A 19,497-nucleotide genomic window follows, 5' to 3' on the forward strand; every position below is an offset into this window, starting at 1 on the left:
TCACATAGTGCATATGCTTCGCCGATCTTAGCAGATCTCTTCATGCATTTCTCATGGCATGAGGGACACAGGCTCCTGAATCTTGCTCATCCATGGTAAGGTAAAGTGAAGTAGGTTTGGAATCTGGGTTTTATTTCACTTGGGCAGAAGGCTGTCATACTCCTTCAGATTTTTTTTCGTCCAGGATTCATTAATTTTTAGAAGAACTAGTTGAGATGCCCTAGAAGGACCAAAACAGGACTAAAAGACAAACCAAATCCCTGATGCCTACAAGAGGAGTTACCAATTAAGGCTAAACTATGTAGTGAGACATTAATATCCCAGAAGGATATTTTGGGACATTTCCATGCTTTCACTATGGTAATAGACACTGAAGAAAAATCAAAGACAGAGAAATCATATTTAGCGTTACTGGATTAGGTAGCAAGGCAGCTCTGACTAACATGCCAAATTCCCTACTTCTTTCCAGGGAAAATAGAAGCCAATGCAAAGACATTGGTTTCAAGAGTAACAGTAGACTGGCAGTCTGCCATCTTGCTGGGCATGTATTTGAGGATTAGAGACAACTTCAAAAATCGAATTTTTATTTCCTGGCTTAGATTTTGCTGACAATATACTGTTCCTATAATCACTGTTGTGTAAACTATTGATTGTTTATCTATTGAGGGCATCTGCCATCCAGCTATCAAAGTGGTACACAGTCTGAGTCCTACAGATACTCACATAGTGCAGTGTCCAGAAACATCTTTTTTCCTCCTTTCGCTAGCCAAGAAATTACACCCTTCCTCTTGGACACAGACTCTAGCCACAGTGATTACTGCAACACACTCTGCCAATGGTTGATTGTGAATACCATTCAGAAGTTTCAGCTCATGCAGTATGTAGTATCCCATCCAAAATAAGACCTGAAGAGAGAGCGTATCATATTGGCATTCCATTTCTGTCTTGGCTCCCTGTCTAATTCTTTATCTACTTCAAGATCCTGGTCCAAATCGTTAAGCCTCTCAATGGGATCTTTCACTCACACATCCCCAAGGAAGGACAGTGACTGACAGCTGATTGAAACATTTTTGGTAGTAATACTTGTGGAACTTTTAATACAGAAGATCAGTATGAGTTTGAGTCGTACCTTTTTCAGGACACAGTGCAAGACTCACTTCATTACACAAATCTTCCCTCAGTAAAGCCATCTCTTGTTTTCTCCTGAAACATCAACCAACAAATATTATTTTTAGAAGTGCAACAACCTGGACAAGGATTGAGAAAACAATTATTAGTCAGACTTCTTGTACTTGCCACCTAGACTAGACTACTACTTTGAACTATACATTTGTAGCGATATACCGGTCAAGCACTCTTACTTTCCATTGATACAAGACCCTGAGGAATGATTTTCAGTTTAAGATGCAAGAGAGTGCTGACAGAGGTATATATTTGCAAGTAAAACTTCTCTGAAAAGAGCAACTTCTAAGTCTTTGAAACTGTCTATGTGAGACACAGGCAATCATTAAAAAAAAAAATTTGAATTGAGTGGTAATCTTTAGTGGACTCAGAAACACTTAATAGGAAGCATTTCTCCCCCCTGGAAAGTGTTTCCTTTTGGTGCCATTCTAATGCATGCAACTCTAGGCCTTCCTGGAGTCCTTCCTTTACAGTTACAGAAAAATCTTTGTAGGTTTATCCATGAAAACAGATTGGAATTGAAATATGTTTGTAGATTCTGACACTCATCTCAACATACATTGTGGGGTTTAGTCTTATCAGATGTGAAAATAGAGCCATAACCTGGCTGCTGTTGCTGGGGTCTGGTGTAATAAGAGATTAATCAAAGAGCACTAATAGTGACTGTCGAAGGGTCACTTCGCTTATAAGTCACTAACCAACACCTTAACTCTGCCATCACTTGGAAGTGGTGGGGATTGTCTCAGCTAATGATGAAGATATGGTGGCAGAGCTGAAGAGTCAGTCAAAATCCAGGAGCAATGTGCCCTTTTGTTTGTTCTTGCTTGGCTTAGGGGTGACATAGAAGTATCACTTCACTTCTTTCTCTCCTCAATGTAGTGTTTTTTAGCTGGCCTAAGCAGGACAAGTTTGCGAAGTCCTGGGGTTCAGGTAGTACTGCTTTAATCTAGGCTGTTGAAAGCACCTAGTCCAAACTTGCATTAATTCTGGCCTTCTTGGAACACCGAGTCCATCCTGTGTTTGCATCCTCTCCCCCAAGAGGATTGACATTCTTGGACACTTTATATGAAAGATAATTCTCCCCTTGAGCTGATCTCCAGACAGAATCTGAATTTTTCTAGTTCTAAGCAGTCCTGGTATTCTAAGAAGATGTCCATTGTGTCTGCTATCTTCCAATAGGCTGTATGCAATACACAATTTTGCTGTCCTAGCTTGGAGTCTTTTCTTTTAGAAGAAACTTCCTAGACATTAAAAATAGGATGAATGCCTCTTGTAGTTGAGCAAATCAAGATAGCCCTAAGTTCATAGTTTACACGATTCCCTTTAGCTTTTTCTTAGGGCAGGTCCACACTGGGGCGGGGGATCGATATAGGAAACGCAACTTCAGCTACGAGAATAGCGTAGCTGAAGTCGACGTTTCCTATATCGAACTAAATTTACTTACTTCGGGTCCACGCGGCGCAGGCAGGCTCCCCCGTCGACAGCGCTTCCTCCTCTCGGCGAGCAGGAGTTCCGCAGTCGACGGGGGAGCGCTTCTGGGATCGATCTATCGCGTCCAGATGAGACGCGATAAATCGATCCCAGAAGATCGATCTCTACCCGCCGAATTGGGCGGGTAGTGTGGACCAGCCCTAAGACTCATAGACTTTAAGTCCAGAAGGGACCATATGATCATCAACCTGACCTCCTGCACGTTGCAGGCTACAGAACCTCCTCCCCCAACTCCTGTAATAGACCCTTAATTACTGAGTCCTCAAATCATGATTTAAGTTAGAGACTTTACCATTTACATCAGTTTAAATCTGCAAGTGACCTGTGCCCCATGCAGCAGAGGAAGGCGAAAAACCCCCAGGGTCTCTGCCAATCTGATTGTGGGGAAATTTCTTCCTGACCCCAAATATGGCGGCCAGATTAATCCCGAGCCTTTCTGCAAGATCCAACAGTTTTTTTCCTCCACTGCTTCCCTAAGGAAGCTGTTCCAGAACTTCACTCCTCTGATGCTTAGAAACCTTCATCTAATTTCAAGCCTAAACTTGTTGATGGCCAGTTTTATAGCCATTTGTTGTTGTGTCCACATTGGCACGTATCTTAAAGAACTCCTCTCCCTCCCTGGTATTTATCCCTCTGATGTATTTATAGAAAGCAATCATATCTCCCCTCAGCCTTCTTTTGGTTAGGCTAAACAAGCCAACCTCTTTGAGTCTCCTGTCATAAGGTAGGTTTTTCCATTCCTCTGATCATCCTAGTAGCCCTTCTCTGCATCTGTTCCAGTTTGAATTCATCTTTCTTAAACATGAGACACCAGAAATGCACACAGTATTCCAGATGAGGTCTCACCATTGCCTTGTATAAGGGTACTAACCCTTCCCCATGTCTACTGGAAATACCTCACCTGATGCATCCATCCTAGGATTGCATTATCCTTTTTCATGGTAGCTCATAATCATCATGTGATCAACCTGTACACGCAGGTCTTTCTCATCTTTTGTCACTTCCAATTGATAAGGTCCTCAGCTTATAGCAAAAATTCTTGTTGCTAGTCCCTAAGTGTGTGACCTTGCACTTTGCACTATTAAGTTTCATTCCATTTCTATTACTCCAGTTTTCAAGATCATCCAGATCTTCTTATATGATATTCCAGTTCTCCTCCGTATTGGCAATTCCTCCCAACTTTGTGGCATCTGCAAATTTTATTAGCACACTCCAACTTTTTGTGCTAAAGTCAATAATAAAAATGTTAAATAACTTTGGTCCCAAGACAGATCCCTGAGGAACTCCACTAGTAACCTCCCTCCAGCCTGACAGTTCAGCTTTCAGTATGACCCGTTGCAGGCACCCCTTTAACCAATTCCTTATCCACCTTTCAATTCTCATATTAATCCCCAACTTCTCCAATTTAACTAATAATTTCTCATGTAGAACTGAATCAAATGCCTTACTGAAATCCAGGTAGATTAGATCTATTGTATTTCCTTTGTTAACAAATCAGTTTCCTTCTCAAAGAAGGAGATCGGATTGGTCTGGCACAATCTACCTTTTATAAAACCACATTGGATTTTATCCCAATTACCCGTTTATTTCTATGTCCTTAACTAATTTATCTTCCAAAATTTGTTCCAAGACCTTGCATACAATTGAGTTCAAACTAACAGGTCTGTAGTTTCCCAGATCACTTTTTTTTCCCTTTTTTAAAAATAGAAACTATATTACCAATTCTCAAGTCATAGGGTATGACCTCTGAGTTTACAGATGCATTTTTGTTATTTGGCTTCTCTGATTTGTGGAATTGGCAAATCAGGAGCCTAAAAGCAGATCACACTAGTTCTTAATTGTGATTCTTGGTTCCCAATGTTGGGGAGCGGGGCACTTTTCAAAGGGGTACCAAACTTACTCAAGGCATTCTTTTTAAAATTTTGCTTGGGTTTGTGATAGTTTCCAACCATTAAGCTGTTCAGGGGGCACTATATAGATTTCATGGAATCACACGTAGCCCATGAAACGTTGACTGCCTAATGCTACTAGGAAAGTCAGGACAAGACACGATCCACTGAAGCTCCTCAGAAGTAAAAGCTGGTTAGTGGAGCATTACACTGAGATAGAGCTCAGAATATCCTCAGGTCCACAGGCCTTTGTAGTAGGCCAAGAAATCTTCCTTGGGGAGGAGATGTGGTCAAGAGCCTGTGCAGCTATGCCTTCTCCCTCCATCTGGACTTTTTCTTGCCCAGATTAGACAAATAGGCTGTGTCTGCTTCCAGCATGTCCCAAAGTTTGCCCCTTGCCAAATTGTCATTTGACAAGCAAACCAAATCAGAGGTACCCAAGTTAAGCCATATTTCATCTATTCTAGACAGTCAGAGAGGTGGGCAGAGCCAACAGGAGATGACCACATCTGAGGGGACGAATGACTCCTCCATGTGACTCATAATCTAGTGCTACCTGAAAAAATCTGCTGCAAGTGGAAGGAAGCTCTGTATGTAGGGAAAGGAAATTGCAACTTTTTGGAAGGAGTAGCGTCTTTTACCCACCATCTAATGTTACTTAAAGGGGCAGATAAATAAAATAAACCCAAATAAAGCAAAATGAGGAAAATTCCTTCAAGCATAGACAAAGTAGCTTATTTGGCCTCACTTGGATAATTGGAAGTTGTTGTTGCGCTTGAAGATTTTTGCAAAAAACAATAGACGTGTTTCTGCCAATCTGTTAAGTACTGTAAATGACTACGGCAGCCAAATGACTATGTATTTTCTCCAAACCCATCTAGTGGAAATATACAGAGCTATTTGGTTTTTATGGTGGATTTTATTGAGATAAAAAGATCTTAAAAGTGATAAGATTAGCAAACTTGTGGCTCTGCTATTTCAGGTCTGGAGCTCCTCTAGGTGGCTACTCATGGAATTTCATCTTAAACCATACTCAATGAGTCAAAACTAAGTCCTGAATGCTATGTTGAGTTTATACAGCACATCAAATAGTACAGGCAACAACAATAAATAGTGCCTGTTATTTGAACTAGTCACTGGTATTTTGGGATAGTTATGAGTGCTGTTATATAACTTTCTTGTATATGTTAATACCTTGTTAATGGTGAAGTCTAATCAGATAAATGTTGTCTCGTGAGCAGTGTAAGTGGGGTCCTGGCTTCTAATATACTTGTTAAATGCACTGTCATTTGATAAGCTATACACAAAGGATTTAAAAAAAAATTTTAATCTGTTTTTTCTCATTTTGTTGTCTGTAACATTATGAAGCTAACAACTGAAGATACCTAAAAGGATTTTAGACATGGAACATTACAATTCAGCACTCTTGGTTTTTATACAATGTGTGAATTAATTATTTTGTTTACTGAATAAGTATCCAATTAGCACTTGAGATTTCTTTGATGATGAGCTCATATTGTAAAGTACTGTGCGCTCCAAATAGCAAGGGTAAACTGGAGGTTTGGCAATTATCCCTTTTTTTCCCCCTATTCAAGACCCAAAATCATCACAAATCCCCGTTTCCCATTCCATAATATGTCCCAACATGCGCTTTGCAGATAATGTCTCAACCACCATGGAACTCCCCTGGAGCATAGAGCCACCCTGCAAGGCTCAGGCAAGTGGTGGCTTTTTTGTTATATAGAATCACAGAATAATAGAAATGCAGGGCTGGAAGGGACCTCGAGAGGTCATCTAATCCAGCTCCCTGTGCTGAGACAGAACCAAGTAAACCTAGACCATCCCTGCCAGGTATTTATCTAAATTGTTCTTTAAAAACCTCCAATGATGGGGATTCCACAACTTCCCTTGAAATCCTATTCCAGAGCTTAACTATCCCTATAGTTAGAAAGTTTTTCCTAATATCTAACCTAAATCTCCCTTGCTTCAGATTAAGCCCATTACTTCTTGTCCTACCTTCAGTGGACATGGAGAACAATTGATCACCGTCCTCTTTATAACAGCCTTTAATATATTTGAAGACATTATCAGTTCCCCTTCAATCTTTTTTCCCCCCCCAAGATTAAACATGCCCATGGTCAAGTTTTCTAAATCTTTTATCACTGTTGTTGCTCTCCTCTAGATTCCCTCCAATTTGTCCACATCTTTCTTAATATGTGTACCAGAATTGGACACATTACACCAGCTGAGGCCTCCCCAGTGCTGAGTACAGCAGGACAGTTACCTCCCGTATCTTACGTATGATAACTTATGTATGCGTCTCAAAATATTAGCTTTTTTCTCAATGGCATCACATTGTTGACTGATATTTAATTTGTGATCCTCTGTCACTCCCAGATCCTTTTCAGTAGTACTACCATCTAGCCAGTTATTCCCCATTTTCTAGTTGTGCATTTGATTTTTCCTTCATAAGTGTAGTACTTCAAATTTGTCTTTATTGAAATTCATCTTGTTGATTTCAGACCAATTCTCCAATTTGTCAAAGTTGTTTTGAATTCTAATTCCGCCCTCCAAAATACTTGCAATCTCTTCCAGTTTGGTGTCATTTGCAAATTTTATAAGCATACTCTCACTCCATTATCCAAGTCATTAATAAAAATATTGAATAGTATTGGACCCGCGACTGACCCCTGTGGGGCTCCTCTGAATGCATCCTCACAAACCATTGATAACTACTCTCTGAGTACGGTCTTTCAACTAGTTATGCACTCACCTTATAGTAATTTCATCTAGACCACATTTCCCTAGTTTGCTTATGAGAATGTCATGTGGGACTGTGTGAAAAGCTGCAGTTTGGCAGAATTTTATTCTGAATGTATTTATTTATTAGAAATGTATTTATTTTGGCAAAATTTTATTTTTATACCAATTAGAGTATAAAAATAAAAATCACTTGAAACTTTACAAAGCTATGGCATAAGATGCAAAAGAAAAACAGAAAAAAATGCAAAAGTTTAAAAAAATAAAAAATAAAAATGTCAGTTACCTCACCCGAGCAGCCAGCTCTGGGCTCCAGCTGGGGTCCTCCAGGATGGTGGAGGCAGTGTGCGTAAGGACATTTCATGGAGCAGGAAAGATCATTCCCAACATCAGCACACCTAAATGACTAGAAAGTTTGTTTAAAATCAGTTATATGCTGAAGACTGCTGTTGCCCATCCTATTTAAATTGTTCAGCATATAATCTTACATTTTTTTGTGAAAGATAGCTACTGATGCACCAGATCATTTTGATTGCCACATGAGGCAACACTTAAGAAGTGGTCCCAAATATTGGGAAATTCAGAAAATTGACTCCTGAGGTAGTAGTAGTATTTAATTTATAGGATAAATAAGCAAATAAATCCAAATATCAAATTGTAAAAAACTATTCAGTATTTTGGGATACTTGTGCAGTTTATAGTGTGGAAACTTTCTCCAAAGAAACAGCTGAAGAAATTAATATAAAGCTGTGGATGTAACTCTTCTTTTAAATATATCTGTGTTCCTGTAATAGTGTTGTTTGTTAATGAACCTTGTGTCTTATTTCAGAGAGATTCCCCCTCTACATCCAGACAGTCCCCAGCTAATGGTCATAGCAGCACTAACAATTCTGTTTCGGTAAGACCTCTAGTTCCAGACAGAGAAAGTGTACAAATTTTGTTGGTGCTCATCTACCATTACTGTTATAGTTATATGTGTTCAGTGGAAAAATTGTGTTCTGCTGATATATTCAAAGATACTACAGTTATAATTCCCCATTTTCTCCTTTTAAGGGTTTTTTTTTTCAACAACATATTCTTCTCATTAACATTAAATTAATTGATTAAATATTAACAAGTGTAACATGGCAGTTCACTCATCCTTAAAATGTTCTTAGCAATCCCCTGGTCCTAGTTTCCTCAAAACTAAGCATGGATTTAAAGTGGAAGCATTATTTCCATCCTAAACTTTTGAAGCAGTGTTTCAAAGAAGAATAATTGCACAGCAGGTATTTCAGGGCTTTTCCAACCTTGGAGTTTTGAGAGACCTCTGGAATGTGTATTCGTTTCCGCTATCTGAGTTAAGGAATTGGTGTGCCCTCTGCTGTTGTGGTACGTGCACATACTTTGTGAAATATGAGCCTTGCCTGGGTATGGAAAGCAAAAGGAAGTGGCTTTAAACTGCACTACAAACCAAGCTAGTATCATCACATCTTTAACACAAAGTACTTCCAGTTCAGCATGTATTCAGGTAGAAAGGTGCTCTTGATTTCAGATAGTTCTAAATAGATGTTGAAATTTGTATTGTTTATCATTTGTCATTGTCGTGATTTATATGGCAGAACATTACAAAGCATCTGTATCTGCAAGTTCCTTCTGTAAGATTTCTATAAGAGTGCTGCTGACACTCACAGTTCTGCGCACTCTGATAACTTCAACAATGCCATCACGTCATGGGATTGTGTAGCAACTGAAAAACCCAGAGCAGGGCAACTATTCCATCAACTATTAAAGTAAATTACAGTTTAGAAATGGTTAGCTGCAAAGTAAAGTATTTTAATTATAACAATGAAAGATAATTATGTGGATGGAGAATTTCAATACATTTCTGTGGAAAATACTGAACTTGCAACATAATAGACACACTCATAAATTTATTCTTGGTCACAATTTAACATTTAATATCTTTCTAAGATAAAATTTAGTAATATTTATTGTAACTATTTCTTATTTTCTAGAAACACATCTAATTTAAGTATTTCTTAAGTTGAAAAAGGCATTCTTATAGAGAGCCTCTTTCACTTGCAGGTGCTTTTGTGTTGAAGATGCTGAATCATTTATTTAAGAAAAAGCACATTTTCTATCTGCTTAAACTTTTACCTGCTTTCTTCAGCTTGCTGCTAAACAGCCTGGGTTTGATTTTCCTTAAGAAATAAGAACTTCTAAGAAATGAGTTAATGTTTTATACATATGTACAATGTAACATTTTGCTGTAATGTAACAAATTATGTTGTATACTCTAAAAAAGTAAAATGAAAATTTCTTCTCCTGGGTTGGCTTTGTTCTGCAGGACTTGCCATCAACAACACAACCAAAAGGACGACAGGTGAATAGATATCCTCCATGGGAGCTTTTCTAAACTTAGCTGCTAGTAGCCAACCCCTTCTTACCTTTTTCCATTCTGTATTCTGTATGTGCTGGACTATAACATTTAAGCTTGAAGAATGCGTCCCATTTTGTTTTTAACTCATTGTTTATGGCTAATTCACAGTAATGTTTTTTCCATCCATTTATATGTGTGTGAGAGACTGGGAAGTTCATTGTAATTTCAGACTGTGTGGTTGTTTTAATTATTAAGAACACATTAATAGACATGTACAGCACTGTTCAAATTTGAAACCTGCACAGGTTTTCACTTTGGAATAAAGTACAGCTTTATTCTGTGCCAGGAATTTAGATCAAACTGAGACAAATAAAGGAAGCTTAAAATAACTTAAAACATCATTCTGAGAACTTTAAAAGTTTAGTATTTTAATTAGTTCATAACTAGTTATTAATGTTTACTAAGTGCTGAGGATTACTTTTATGAAGGGCCACTAAATCTGAAGTTATCATCCCATTTATAAGGCTAATTTACAACCCCGTACTCTAGCTTCACCAAAACCAGCACACTGCAAATTTCATGCACCACATTTCATTCCAGAGTGCAGATTTCTTCTGGAAATTTTTGAGCAAATTTCACAAGGAGTTTAAGGGAAAGAAATTATTTTTGTTTCTGATCTCTTTTCAAAGATTTTTATAATGTTTAGCTCATATCTCTGTAAACTGAATTACAGTCCAGCTTCATTTTTCCTGTAGTGCTTACAGAGAAGTTTGGTTTAGTTAGATATTTGAGGGTGTGTAAATATCCAAACACAGGTAATTATATCATATATATATATACACACACCCCTGAGTTTGTGTATTATGTGCATGCATCTATTTGAAATACACACTGCAATGTTTGCATGGCTCCAGCAGCACTTTGTCCTCAGTGACAGGTGTCTTCTTTGGGCCAGATTCTGCTTTTAGGCTCTTTGGATAGGACCTTTCTTGGCTATTTATGGAGCAATGCAGTACTCCGAGTGAGTAAGTATGGCAGAATCTAACCTACTAAGAGCAGCCCTTGCTTTTGTGCAGGTAGAGGAAGCAGAGGGCCCTGGCTGCACTGGAGCCAGGTGACATGTGAAACCATCCTTCACCATCAGGAGAGAGGGAAAAGGCGCTCACCCGTTGGTGCAGGTTCTCTCTCAGAAGTGCATCTTGGGTCAGAAGAGCAGGAAGAGCCAGGAGGCCCTCCATTATTTAATTATTTTTTTTAACATAAGGAGCTCAAGGGATTTTTCAGTCCCTTCTTAGCCTTATGATCTTGGCCTGACCTAGAACAGTCTTACATAGTTTCACAGGCCAAAGCAGGACATTTCCCTCCCAAGAAGATTCCAAGAAACCCCTTTAAGGGTTCTGCAAATGCTTCCTAATGATTCTCCTCTGCAGTTTCCAGGAACTTTTTCTTTGTTTCAGCTGCCATACCACCATGTTGCACAAGAGGCCCCAGATCCATCTTCATCAGTGACTTCTTGCAGGCCCAACCTTTCCACGGTCTGCCTCTGAAGAAGGGAAAACTTCCTCTGAATCTGAACTAGAGATTCATCCCCTCGCTCTAGCAATGCAAAGACTTGGGAATAATTTATATGGGAATATCATTACAACCATGAAATTCAAGGAATTCCAGGCTGAACAGATTCTGTAAAGGTCTTTTTTATCAGGCTCAGTCAGCAGGGAGACCTGTTCGAGCAATGGGTTACTCTTCTTTTGTTTCCTGTTTTTGAAGTCCTGCTGTTTCCTTTTGTCTCTAGAGGTCCCAGGCAGCCTGAGTCTGGTCGTACAGATGCTCTGTGAAACACCCTTTAAGACTCTGTATTCAGCTGACTTTTGCTTTCCTTCCCTTAAAGTATTTTTCTTAGGCCAGGTCTACACTAACCCCCCAATTCGAACTAAGGTACGCAACTTCAGCTACGTGAATAACGTAGCTGAAGTTCGAAGTACCTTAGTTCGAACTTACCTCGGTCCACACGCGGCAGGCAGGCTCCCCCGTCGACTCCGCGGTACTCCTCTCGCCAAGCAGGAGTACCGCAGTCGACGGCGAGCACTTCCGGGTTCGATCGCCAGCCGCCGAACTACCGGGTAAGTGTAGACCTACCCTTAGTGTCCATCAGTTTGACCAGGACAGTGGAAGAATCATCTATTCTTTCATGGTTTCCCTCATACCTTGTTCTAATCTACCAGCTGCAGTTGTTCCAGTTTCCTTCTCAGGGTTCCTTTTCACCTGAACCAGAATGTTGCCCAGCCAGTTCTTTCCTTCACTGTGGGCCCAGAAGGGAGATGGACCCATTCTAGGTTTTTGTAGGACTCCTAAGATATATTTAAAGAAGTCCAAACTTTTCCATAAAGGGCCACAGCAGTCTCTGAATGGAGACATAGTGCACAGGGAAGAATCATACTGGAAGTAAGAGGGAAAAGAAAGGAGGAACTTGTAGTGGTACAAAATATTGATCACTGTTCTAGCCTGTTTGTACCAGAGAGGGGGAAACGCAAAGGTGACTGCAATAATGATCAAATCACAAAAAACAAATTAGTAAAAGCAATGAAAGTGTTTTTAAATCCCCATTTTACAGATGTCTGTTGAGGAAAGAGGGTAGTGATTTGCCCAAGGTCACACAGAGTCAATGGCAAAGTGAGGATAAGATTTTAAAATATTGAAAATCAGGCCTTCTACTCTGGCACCTGTCATCAGGTGCTATCATTTTAAATAGACAAAATATATTTCAGGTATGAAGGCCAGTGACTGACAATATTAAGATTGCAGCCAAGCATATGGTAGGAACAGTGTTGAGAAGAAGAATTGGGTTAGTTCTGTAGTGCCATAATCCTCAGCATCCAGGTGCTAATAAACTGTTAGAGCTTTATTGGAGCTGAATTTGAAAGGAAGTAAGGTGGATAAATGTTTATAAATGTAAGTAAAGTGTATTGCTCTGTCTTACAATCATTTATTTAAAATACATATGCTTTAAGCAAACAGAGCAAATTGTGGTCAGGAAAGTGTCTCTGTACAAACAGCTCCTCCTTACTGTGTGTATTCAGAGACATATCTGCTTACATTTCTGACCAATAACACCTATTAACTTCTTTGTACTGCAGAACCAATAGAGCTATCGCAGAGTGAGCTATAGCCTTTCCTGGGTTATATAGCACCAACAGAATTGTTAACTAAGTTCCAAATGCAGAATTTTTCTTATTAGTGAGTCTGCAAGAGCCGTAAAGATCCCAGGTTGAGTCTTCAAGGCTGCCAGTTAGGGAAAAATATCTTACTGGCAAGCAAACCAAGCACATTAAACATATGCCAATAAACATAAAATTCCACAGTGCTGTTTTTACAGTCACTTTTCTGACTATAATCACATTTTAAATGAGGGGAAGGATGGTGTCACAGACTGGTAGAGCGTCCCCTGTTGAACATTCACCAGGCTGCTGTGTTTGGATCCAAATTCTGGATCCTGCATGTTTCTAAGCCCTCTGAGGCAGAGCAGCATCCAAGCACTGTCTCTAGCCTCTCAGGCTCTCTCTGGGGATACAGTCTCCCTGTCTAGTACCCCTTGTCAGAAGTGGGACCCCACTGCCCTAGGTCTCTAGACCAGTTCTGAACCCAGGTCTCCCCATTATCTTTTCCAGAGCCCTACCCTCATGGGTTCTCTGGTTTAGTTTAACCCTTCAGGAACATGTGACAGTTACACAAATAACAAATCATCATCACCACCATTACAAATCCCAAAGGGACATAGCCTCCTTACACATTGAGTGTCAACCAGACTGATCTCTAGCTAGGTCCTTAAGATGATCCATCTGGATGTTGCCTCTGTGTCCATCACTGGCAATCTTGTCATGCCATTGAAACGTTTAACAACCACATAATTGTCAGCCATGTAGCGGCATTCCTTAGTAAACACACTTCATAATTCATTGGTCTTCCATCCTAATAATATGTCCATACCAAGAAAGCTGCCAAAATTAAACCAGTGCTGATGGAGGTGGTTGTGGGGTTCAGCCACGAATATCCTCATTGCTAAAATTGTCCTGCCATTTAATAGGGACCAGCTGTTGAAGACGACCAGAAGTAAAAACATCAATCACCACTCTTCAGCCTTCCTCAGTGCCCATGTTTCACTGCCATACGATACAGCTGACATAATCATAATCCTGTAGATCTACAGCTTTATAATAAGCTTGATGTCCCAGCTTCTCCACAGAGACCACTGATGAAAGGCCTGGAATGTGGCAGCAGCTGCTGCTATGAGAGAATCCACTTCTTTCAAACCACAGCAAACCTTACATGCAAAAGCCCTCTCTCCGGTTTTCTCACCACTCCAAGAATCCTTTAGGGATTTGGTCAATCCTTTCAGGGTCTTAAGATGCTCCTTTCTCCCTGCTCAGCCTTCAGGTTTTTTCTCTCTGTCTTACGACAATTACTTACGGCAGTCAAAAGGTTCTCCCTAGCTGAGAGAACATGTGTCTCTTTAACAGCAACTTCTAATACCTCTTCCTTTGTTCTGCCTTTCTCCTGGGGATTCTATTGCTCCAGCCCCTCACTGCAGACAACCTGAGATCACCAGTTTCTTTTGCTTGGCCAGTCTCTTTAGCATATTCATTGTCTTTCTTGTCAGGGTGCATGGTATATGACATGGTCCCTGTCAACAAGTAGCTGATTCAATCCATGTTGAGGGTTAGTTATACATAGAGTTCATAAAATCAATCAGAATTCATAAAGGTGTACGTTGACAGATTTCCCAAACCATCACATTTGATCTTGTAACACTAACGTAACTCTGGAAGTTAGGATATCTGTTTTCTATTCTCAGTTCTGTCACAGATGTTTTATGTGACCTTGGTCAGGACATTTAACACCTTTGAGATCCTCTGATTCATGGCACTAAATAAATGCAAAGCCTTATTATATTATTTAAAACAGAACAGTTAAAAACTTCATTTCTGCTGTTTGTGCTCCTGAAAGCATACCCCTTTCAGACTATTCATTTTAATACCATTGTTCTAGGATGACACACAAAGTAAGAAACTGGTATTGAAAGAACTGCAATTGCCTATCATTGGCACCTATGAGTGTATATACAACTGCAAATGGATTTGCACTAATTTAAACTATACAGAGATTACCTAGAGTCCATCCAAGCAAATATATTTAATAGGTACTATACTGGGTTTTTTATTATGTCTCGTGAGAATTTGGTTTAGTCTAAAGGAGTACTGATAATTATATAGTAATACTTCTTATCATTAAAATATCATCCAACTTGAAAATGTGTTACATAGCTTTAGTTGAAGGTAAAGTACAGTTCAAGCTATGAAATGTACTAACCTTCAACCTGTAATTTTAGATCACTGCTAATAATATGCAGATTTAGATTTTTTTTTAATTTTCAGTAACCCCAACAATCTATATTAAAGATTTGTAGATAAGAGTCCACACAGAATGAGAACATTTGCTGTTACTCTTAGACTTTACAATATGTAGAAGTCACAAGTATCACAGATAACATCACATTGTCTCCATTGTTTTCAACTGTCACTTATGCTTTCATCATTGTTTCTTCCTCTGCTTGTAAGCATACAGTGTGTGGTAGCTAGATGTGCCGATCAAATTTTCATCTACTATACTTACTACCAATGAGTGGTAATATGGCAATGTCTTTTACAAACTCCTGTTTTATAGATATATGTAAGAGCACAATTTGAATATGATCCAGCAAAGGATGACCTCATCCCCTGCAAAGAAGCTGGCATCAGATTTAGAGTTGGAGACATTATCCAGATCATTAGCAAAGATGATCATAACTGGTGGCAGGGTAAACTGGAGAACTCCAAAAATGGTACTGCAGGTCTCATTCCTTCTCCTGAGCTTCAAGAATGGTATGTTTTTTTGGTTTTCTATACAAATGAATTTACCCCGGGTATAGAGCAGTGCTCTCCACCTTCCCAGACTCCTGTGACCTGTCAGGAGTCTGATTTGTCTTGCGTACCCCGAGTATCACTTCACTTAAAAACTACGTGCTTACAAAATCAGACATAAAAACACAAAAGTGTCACAGCACACTGTTACTGACAAATTGCTTACTCTCTCATTTTTACCATATACTTATAAAATAAATCAATTGGAATATACATATTGTGCTTACATGTCAGTGTATGGTATATAGAGCAGTGTAAACAAGCCATTGTCTGTATGAAATTTTAGTTTGTACTGAATTCACTAGTGCTTTTTATGTAGCTGGGTGTAAAACTAGACAAATATCTAGCTGAGTTGATGTACCCCCGGGAAGACCTTTGTGTACCCCCAGGGATACATGTACCCCTGGTTGAGAACCACTGATATAGAGGGCATGCTGGGTTGGGAGGGGTATGTCTCAGTGGTGGTGCAACATGCATCAGTGTGGAGATTTTGGCTGGCACTGCAGCCTATAGGGCAGCCCCAGGAGACTGCTGTAACTTACCCAGGTCTTCACTCCTGTCTAAATTATGCCAGGGGCCTCTCCAGACCCTAAAGCAGCCTAGCATCAGGGAACACAAATGTGGTTTAAAGCCATCTTAGTCCCCTCTTTCTCCTGGGCTGTGAGCTCTAAGAACAGTCCTTATAGTAATGCACCTGTAAAATACATGTATTAATATTCATATCTCTAACTGAACATCTTTAATAAAAGAAAGTTTTAAGAAGTCTTGTTGTACACCCGTAAATTAAAACAGCCTTCTTTTTGAAGTATCACATGTCCTTTTAAATATATGTTTATAATAGCAGAGTTAATACTTCAGTGAACGATGGATACTGTACTAGGTTGTCCGTAACAACAAGCTAATTAGCTATTTCTTCCCCTTCACATGCCAGGCGAGTAGCTTGTATTGCCATGGAGAAGACCAAACAGGAGCAGCAGGCCAGCTGTACTTGGTTTGGAAAGAAAAAGAAGCAGTACAAAGACAAATACTTGGCAAAGCACAATGCAGGTATGAGAAGCAAGGGTCTTTGAGACTGGGTTAAAAATTGCTTTGCCAGCCAAACCTCGTTTGTTGTTGGCCAGCTGGCACTGCCATGAACCTAGTGAGTTATATAGGAAAAGTTAAGTAAAGCTGTAACTATACCAGCAGTTCTATACTGATCCTCTGTCCAGTATTTAAACTTATAGTTTAACCAATAAGATCAAATCCAAGCAATCTGCAACATGATAAATTCACCATAACATATCCGACAGTAGTATTGTACTGCTCTGGTTTCAGTATTTCAAGTAACTGTGGAAGCCAACAAGATAAAACTTGAGTAGTCTGTATAAAGTGTTTTATACCATACTATACTTCTTGCCTACAGAGGACTCTGCAGCAGCATCCAGACATTCTTGTCAATATAGATTATGTAAATTAAAACGTGATTTGCAAAAGGGTGTTTTCTTTCAGCTTTACAGCTGAAAGGAGAATAAATGGCACTATGATGTTACAAAGTGTGGTTTCACAGTTGAACTTCCAATAGAATAACATATAACTTCTGCTATGTTCTCAAGTTATACTGTAGATTCAGCTTTAATCATATATAACCTTGATTGCATTTGGATGAAATTAGACAAACTCTTGGAGTTATTCCCCTAATGCCTGCAGTTGACTGAGTTCTGAGGACTGTATTCTACCTAGAATGCTAAAAAAAAATGAAGTGTTTTGGTAGACTCTGAAAAATTTTGAAAACTGAAATTTGGCAGACTCATAGGGCCTGATCCCGCAAATCTCTCATTAACTTCAATGGGAGTTGGATAGAGCCAATAGTTCTTTATGTGGATTTGACGTATCTTGCTATTAAAAAAAAAAAATTAAAATAGTCAATATGTTTAATCTGTTTTTACTGCATTTTTATTTATGTTGAAAACTATTATGGTAATACATTATGATACTCTTGTCATTTGAGCTATAAGGATTTTATCAGAGCCACAGGATACATATATCCAACATTTTATAGCGAAGTGTCTTTATGTATTGCATTAACTGAGCTTTTCCAGTCGTGACCCTCTGGTGTCCAAAGCAGAAAAAGCCCATTACAGTGTCAGTGGAAACTTTCAGTTTTCTCAAAAGATTAGTAACAATGTAATGTCAATTGCCATGTCAGTACAGCTGATGTCCTACTGGCCCTCCAGTAGAACATATGGTACTAAATATAAAATCACTCACTTGCTCCGAACCCTTGCTGTACTGTAACTAAGCATTAAAAGACAAGAGGAATACAGGTTGAAAATCTTTTAATTTCATTTCTGTTATTGGTTTGAGTTACTCTTACTGTTTTAATATTTCCATTTAATTAAAATGGTGTTGCAACCATCTTACAGAAATTAATAAGAAAACTACAGAGAATGAGCAATACATGCCAGACTTTTCTGGTGACTTGATATAGCAGGGATATTTCAGGTTACAATTGAGGTGTGCTGGCTTGCATAGTGCTTGCCTGTATTACTCCTACCTACGGCCAATGCTGTTAGCCTCTCACCTCCAAGAGCAGGACTGGCTCTATGCACCAGCAAACCAAGCACGTGGTGGCACATTTTCAGGGGCGGCATTCCGGCCATCTTTTTTTTTTTTTTTTTTTTTGCTTGGGGCGGCAAAAGCCTAGAGCCGGCCCTGGCAGCAGCAGCGCGTTGTGCGCTGGGGGCGCCCTGGGGCCGCTGCGGTTCACGCCGCGGGGGAGCAGCGCCGGACCTTGTGGCTGGGCCGGGCAGGCTCCGAGCGGGGGACACTCAGGCTGGGGGCCGCCCTGTGGGGTACACAGAGCCACCTGCAGGTGTCAAAGGGCGGCCTCCCCCAAGCGCCGCAGCCGGGGCTGAGCGCAGCGGCCCGAGCCGCCCAGGGACTGCGGCAGGGCGGCCAGCAGCAGCAGCAGGACCATAGAGGGTGGGGCGCTGCCGTGGGGCCCGCGTCCCGCTCTCCGGGGCTCCGCTCCCCCTGGGGCTACCCTGCCCGGCTCCTCAGCCCACTGCTGGGCGGTCCCTGGCTCTGCCCTCCCGGGTCCCAGCTGGTCCTGGAGGCGGGAGCCCTGGCTGGAGGGACCCTGGGCTGAGGCGCGGCCTGGGAGCCCCACTGCTTACCCTGACCCTGCCAGCGCTGGACTGGTTGGAGGCGAGGGGGGGAGTGGGCAGAGTCAGCACTGGTGGGGGGGAGCCCAGGGCTGGGGCGGCAGGGGGTGTGGGTGGGGAGGGCACTTGTGGGGGGGGGGGTGAGAGCCCAGGGCAGGGGTGGGTGGCAGCCAAAAATTTGTTTGCTTGGGGCAGCAAAAAACCTAGAGCCGGCCCTGTCCAGGAGCACTATATTTCTCACAAAATTTATAAATAAAAATAGAAGATCATCATAACAAACACAGGTAAAAAAAAAAATGGTATCCTTGACATAGTACCATTTGGTACATATACTCAGAAACAACAGGCTAATTGGACTGTGGGTTCTAAATAGGGTCTGTTTGGAAAATCTTAATTCAGTCTTAGTGTCTTTGATTTAGAGGAATTAATTATCTAATGCAGGAGATTGCAGGGCAGCAAGAAGTTAACTAAAATAATACTACACCTATAAGACATAATTAAGTTTGGTAAATGCGGTACTGAATAGAGCTATCCTCAAATATTACAGTATTCTTTTTCTTGTACATAATTAGATTGATTTCCTGAGCTGTATATAACCTTGTGAAAATGAGTAGAGCTATAATAGTTTGTTCCTGCTCATATCCTCCGAGTATCAATAGGCCAAGGATACATTGTTCATCTTCATAACAAGATACGGTTATAGTGTGGGGCTA

The 19,497-nt window shown here is 40.3% G+C and overlaps 1 protein-coding gene across 5 annotated transcripts in view; it reads left to right on the forward strand.

The window, feature by feature from the left end:
* The window catches only part of CASK (calcium/calmodulin dependent serine protein kinase), a 399,622-nt gene that overhangs the window by 362,030 nt on the left and 18,095 nt on the right, over positions 1-19,497 (forward strand). For 3 of the 5 annotated variants that reach the window (XM_065423823.1, XM_065423824.1, XM_065423822.1), the window contains 4 exons: positions 8,152-8,220; positions 9,652-9,687; positions 15,403-15,599; positions 16,570-16,685. In XM_065423823.1, coding sequence (XP_065279895.1) covers positions 8,152-8,220; positions 9,652-9,687; positions 15,403-15,599; positions 16,570-16,685 — 418 coding nt within the window. The remainder of the gene's footprint in view (positions 1-8,151; positions 8,221-9,651; positions 9,688-15,402; positions 15,600-16,569; positions 16,686-19,497) is intronic. The other 2 variants (XM_065423826.1, XM_065423825.1) reach the window with 1 other exon arrangement.

The sequence above is a fragment of the Emys orbicularis genome, chromosome 1, assembly GCF_028017835.1.
Source record: "Emys orbicularis isolate rEmyOrb1 chromosome 1, rEmyOrb1.hap1, whole genome shotgun sequence".
NCBI classification, from domain to species: Eukaryota; Metazoa; Chordata; order Testudines; family Emydidae; genus Emys; species Emys orbicularis.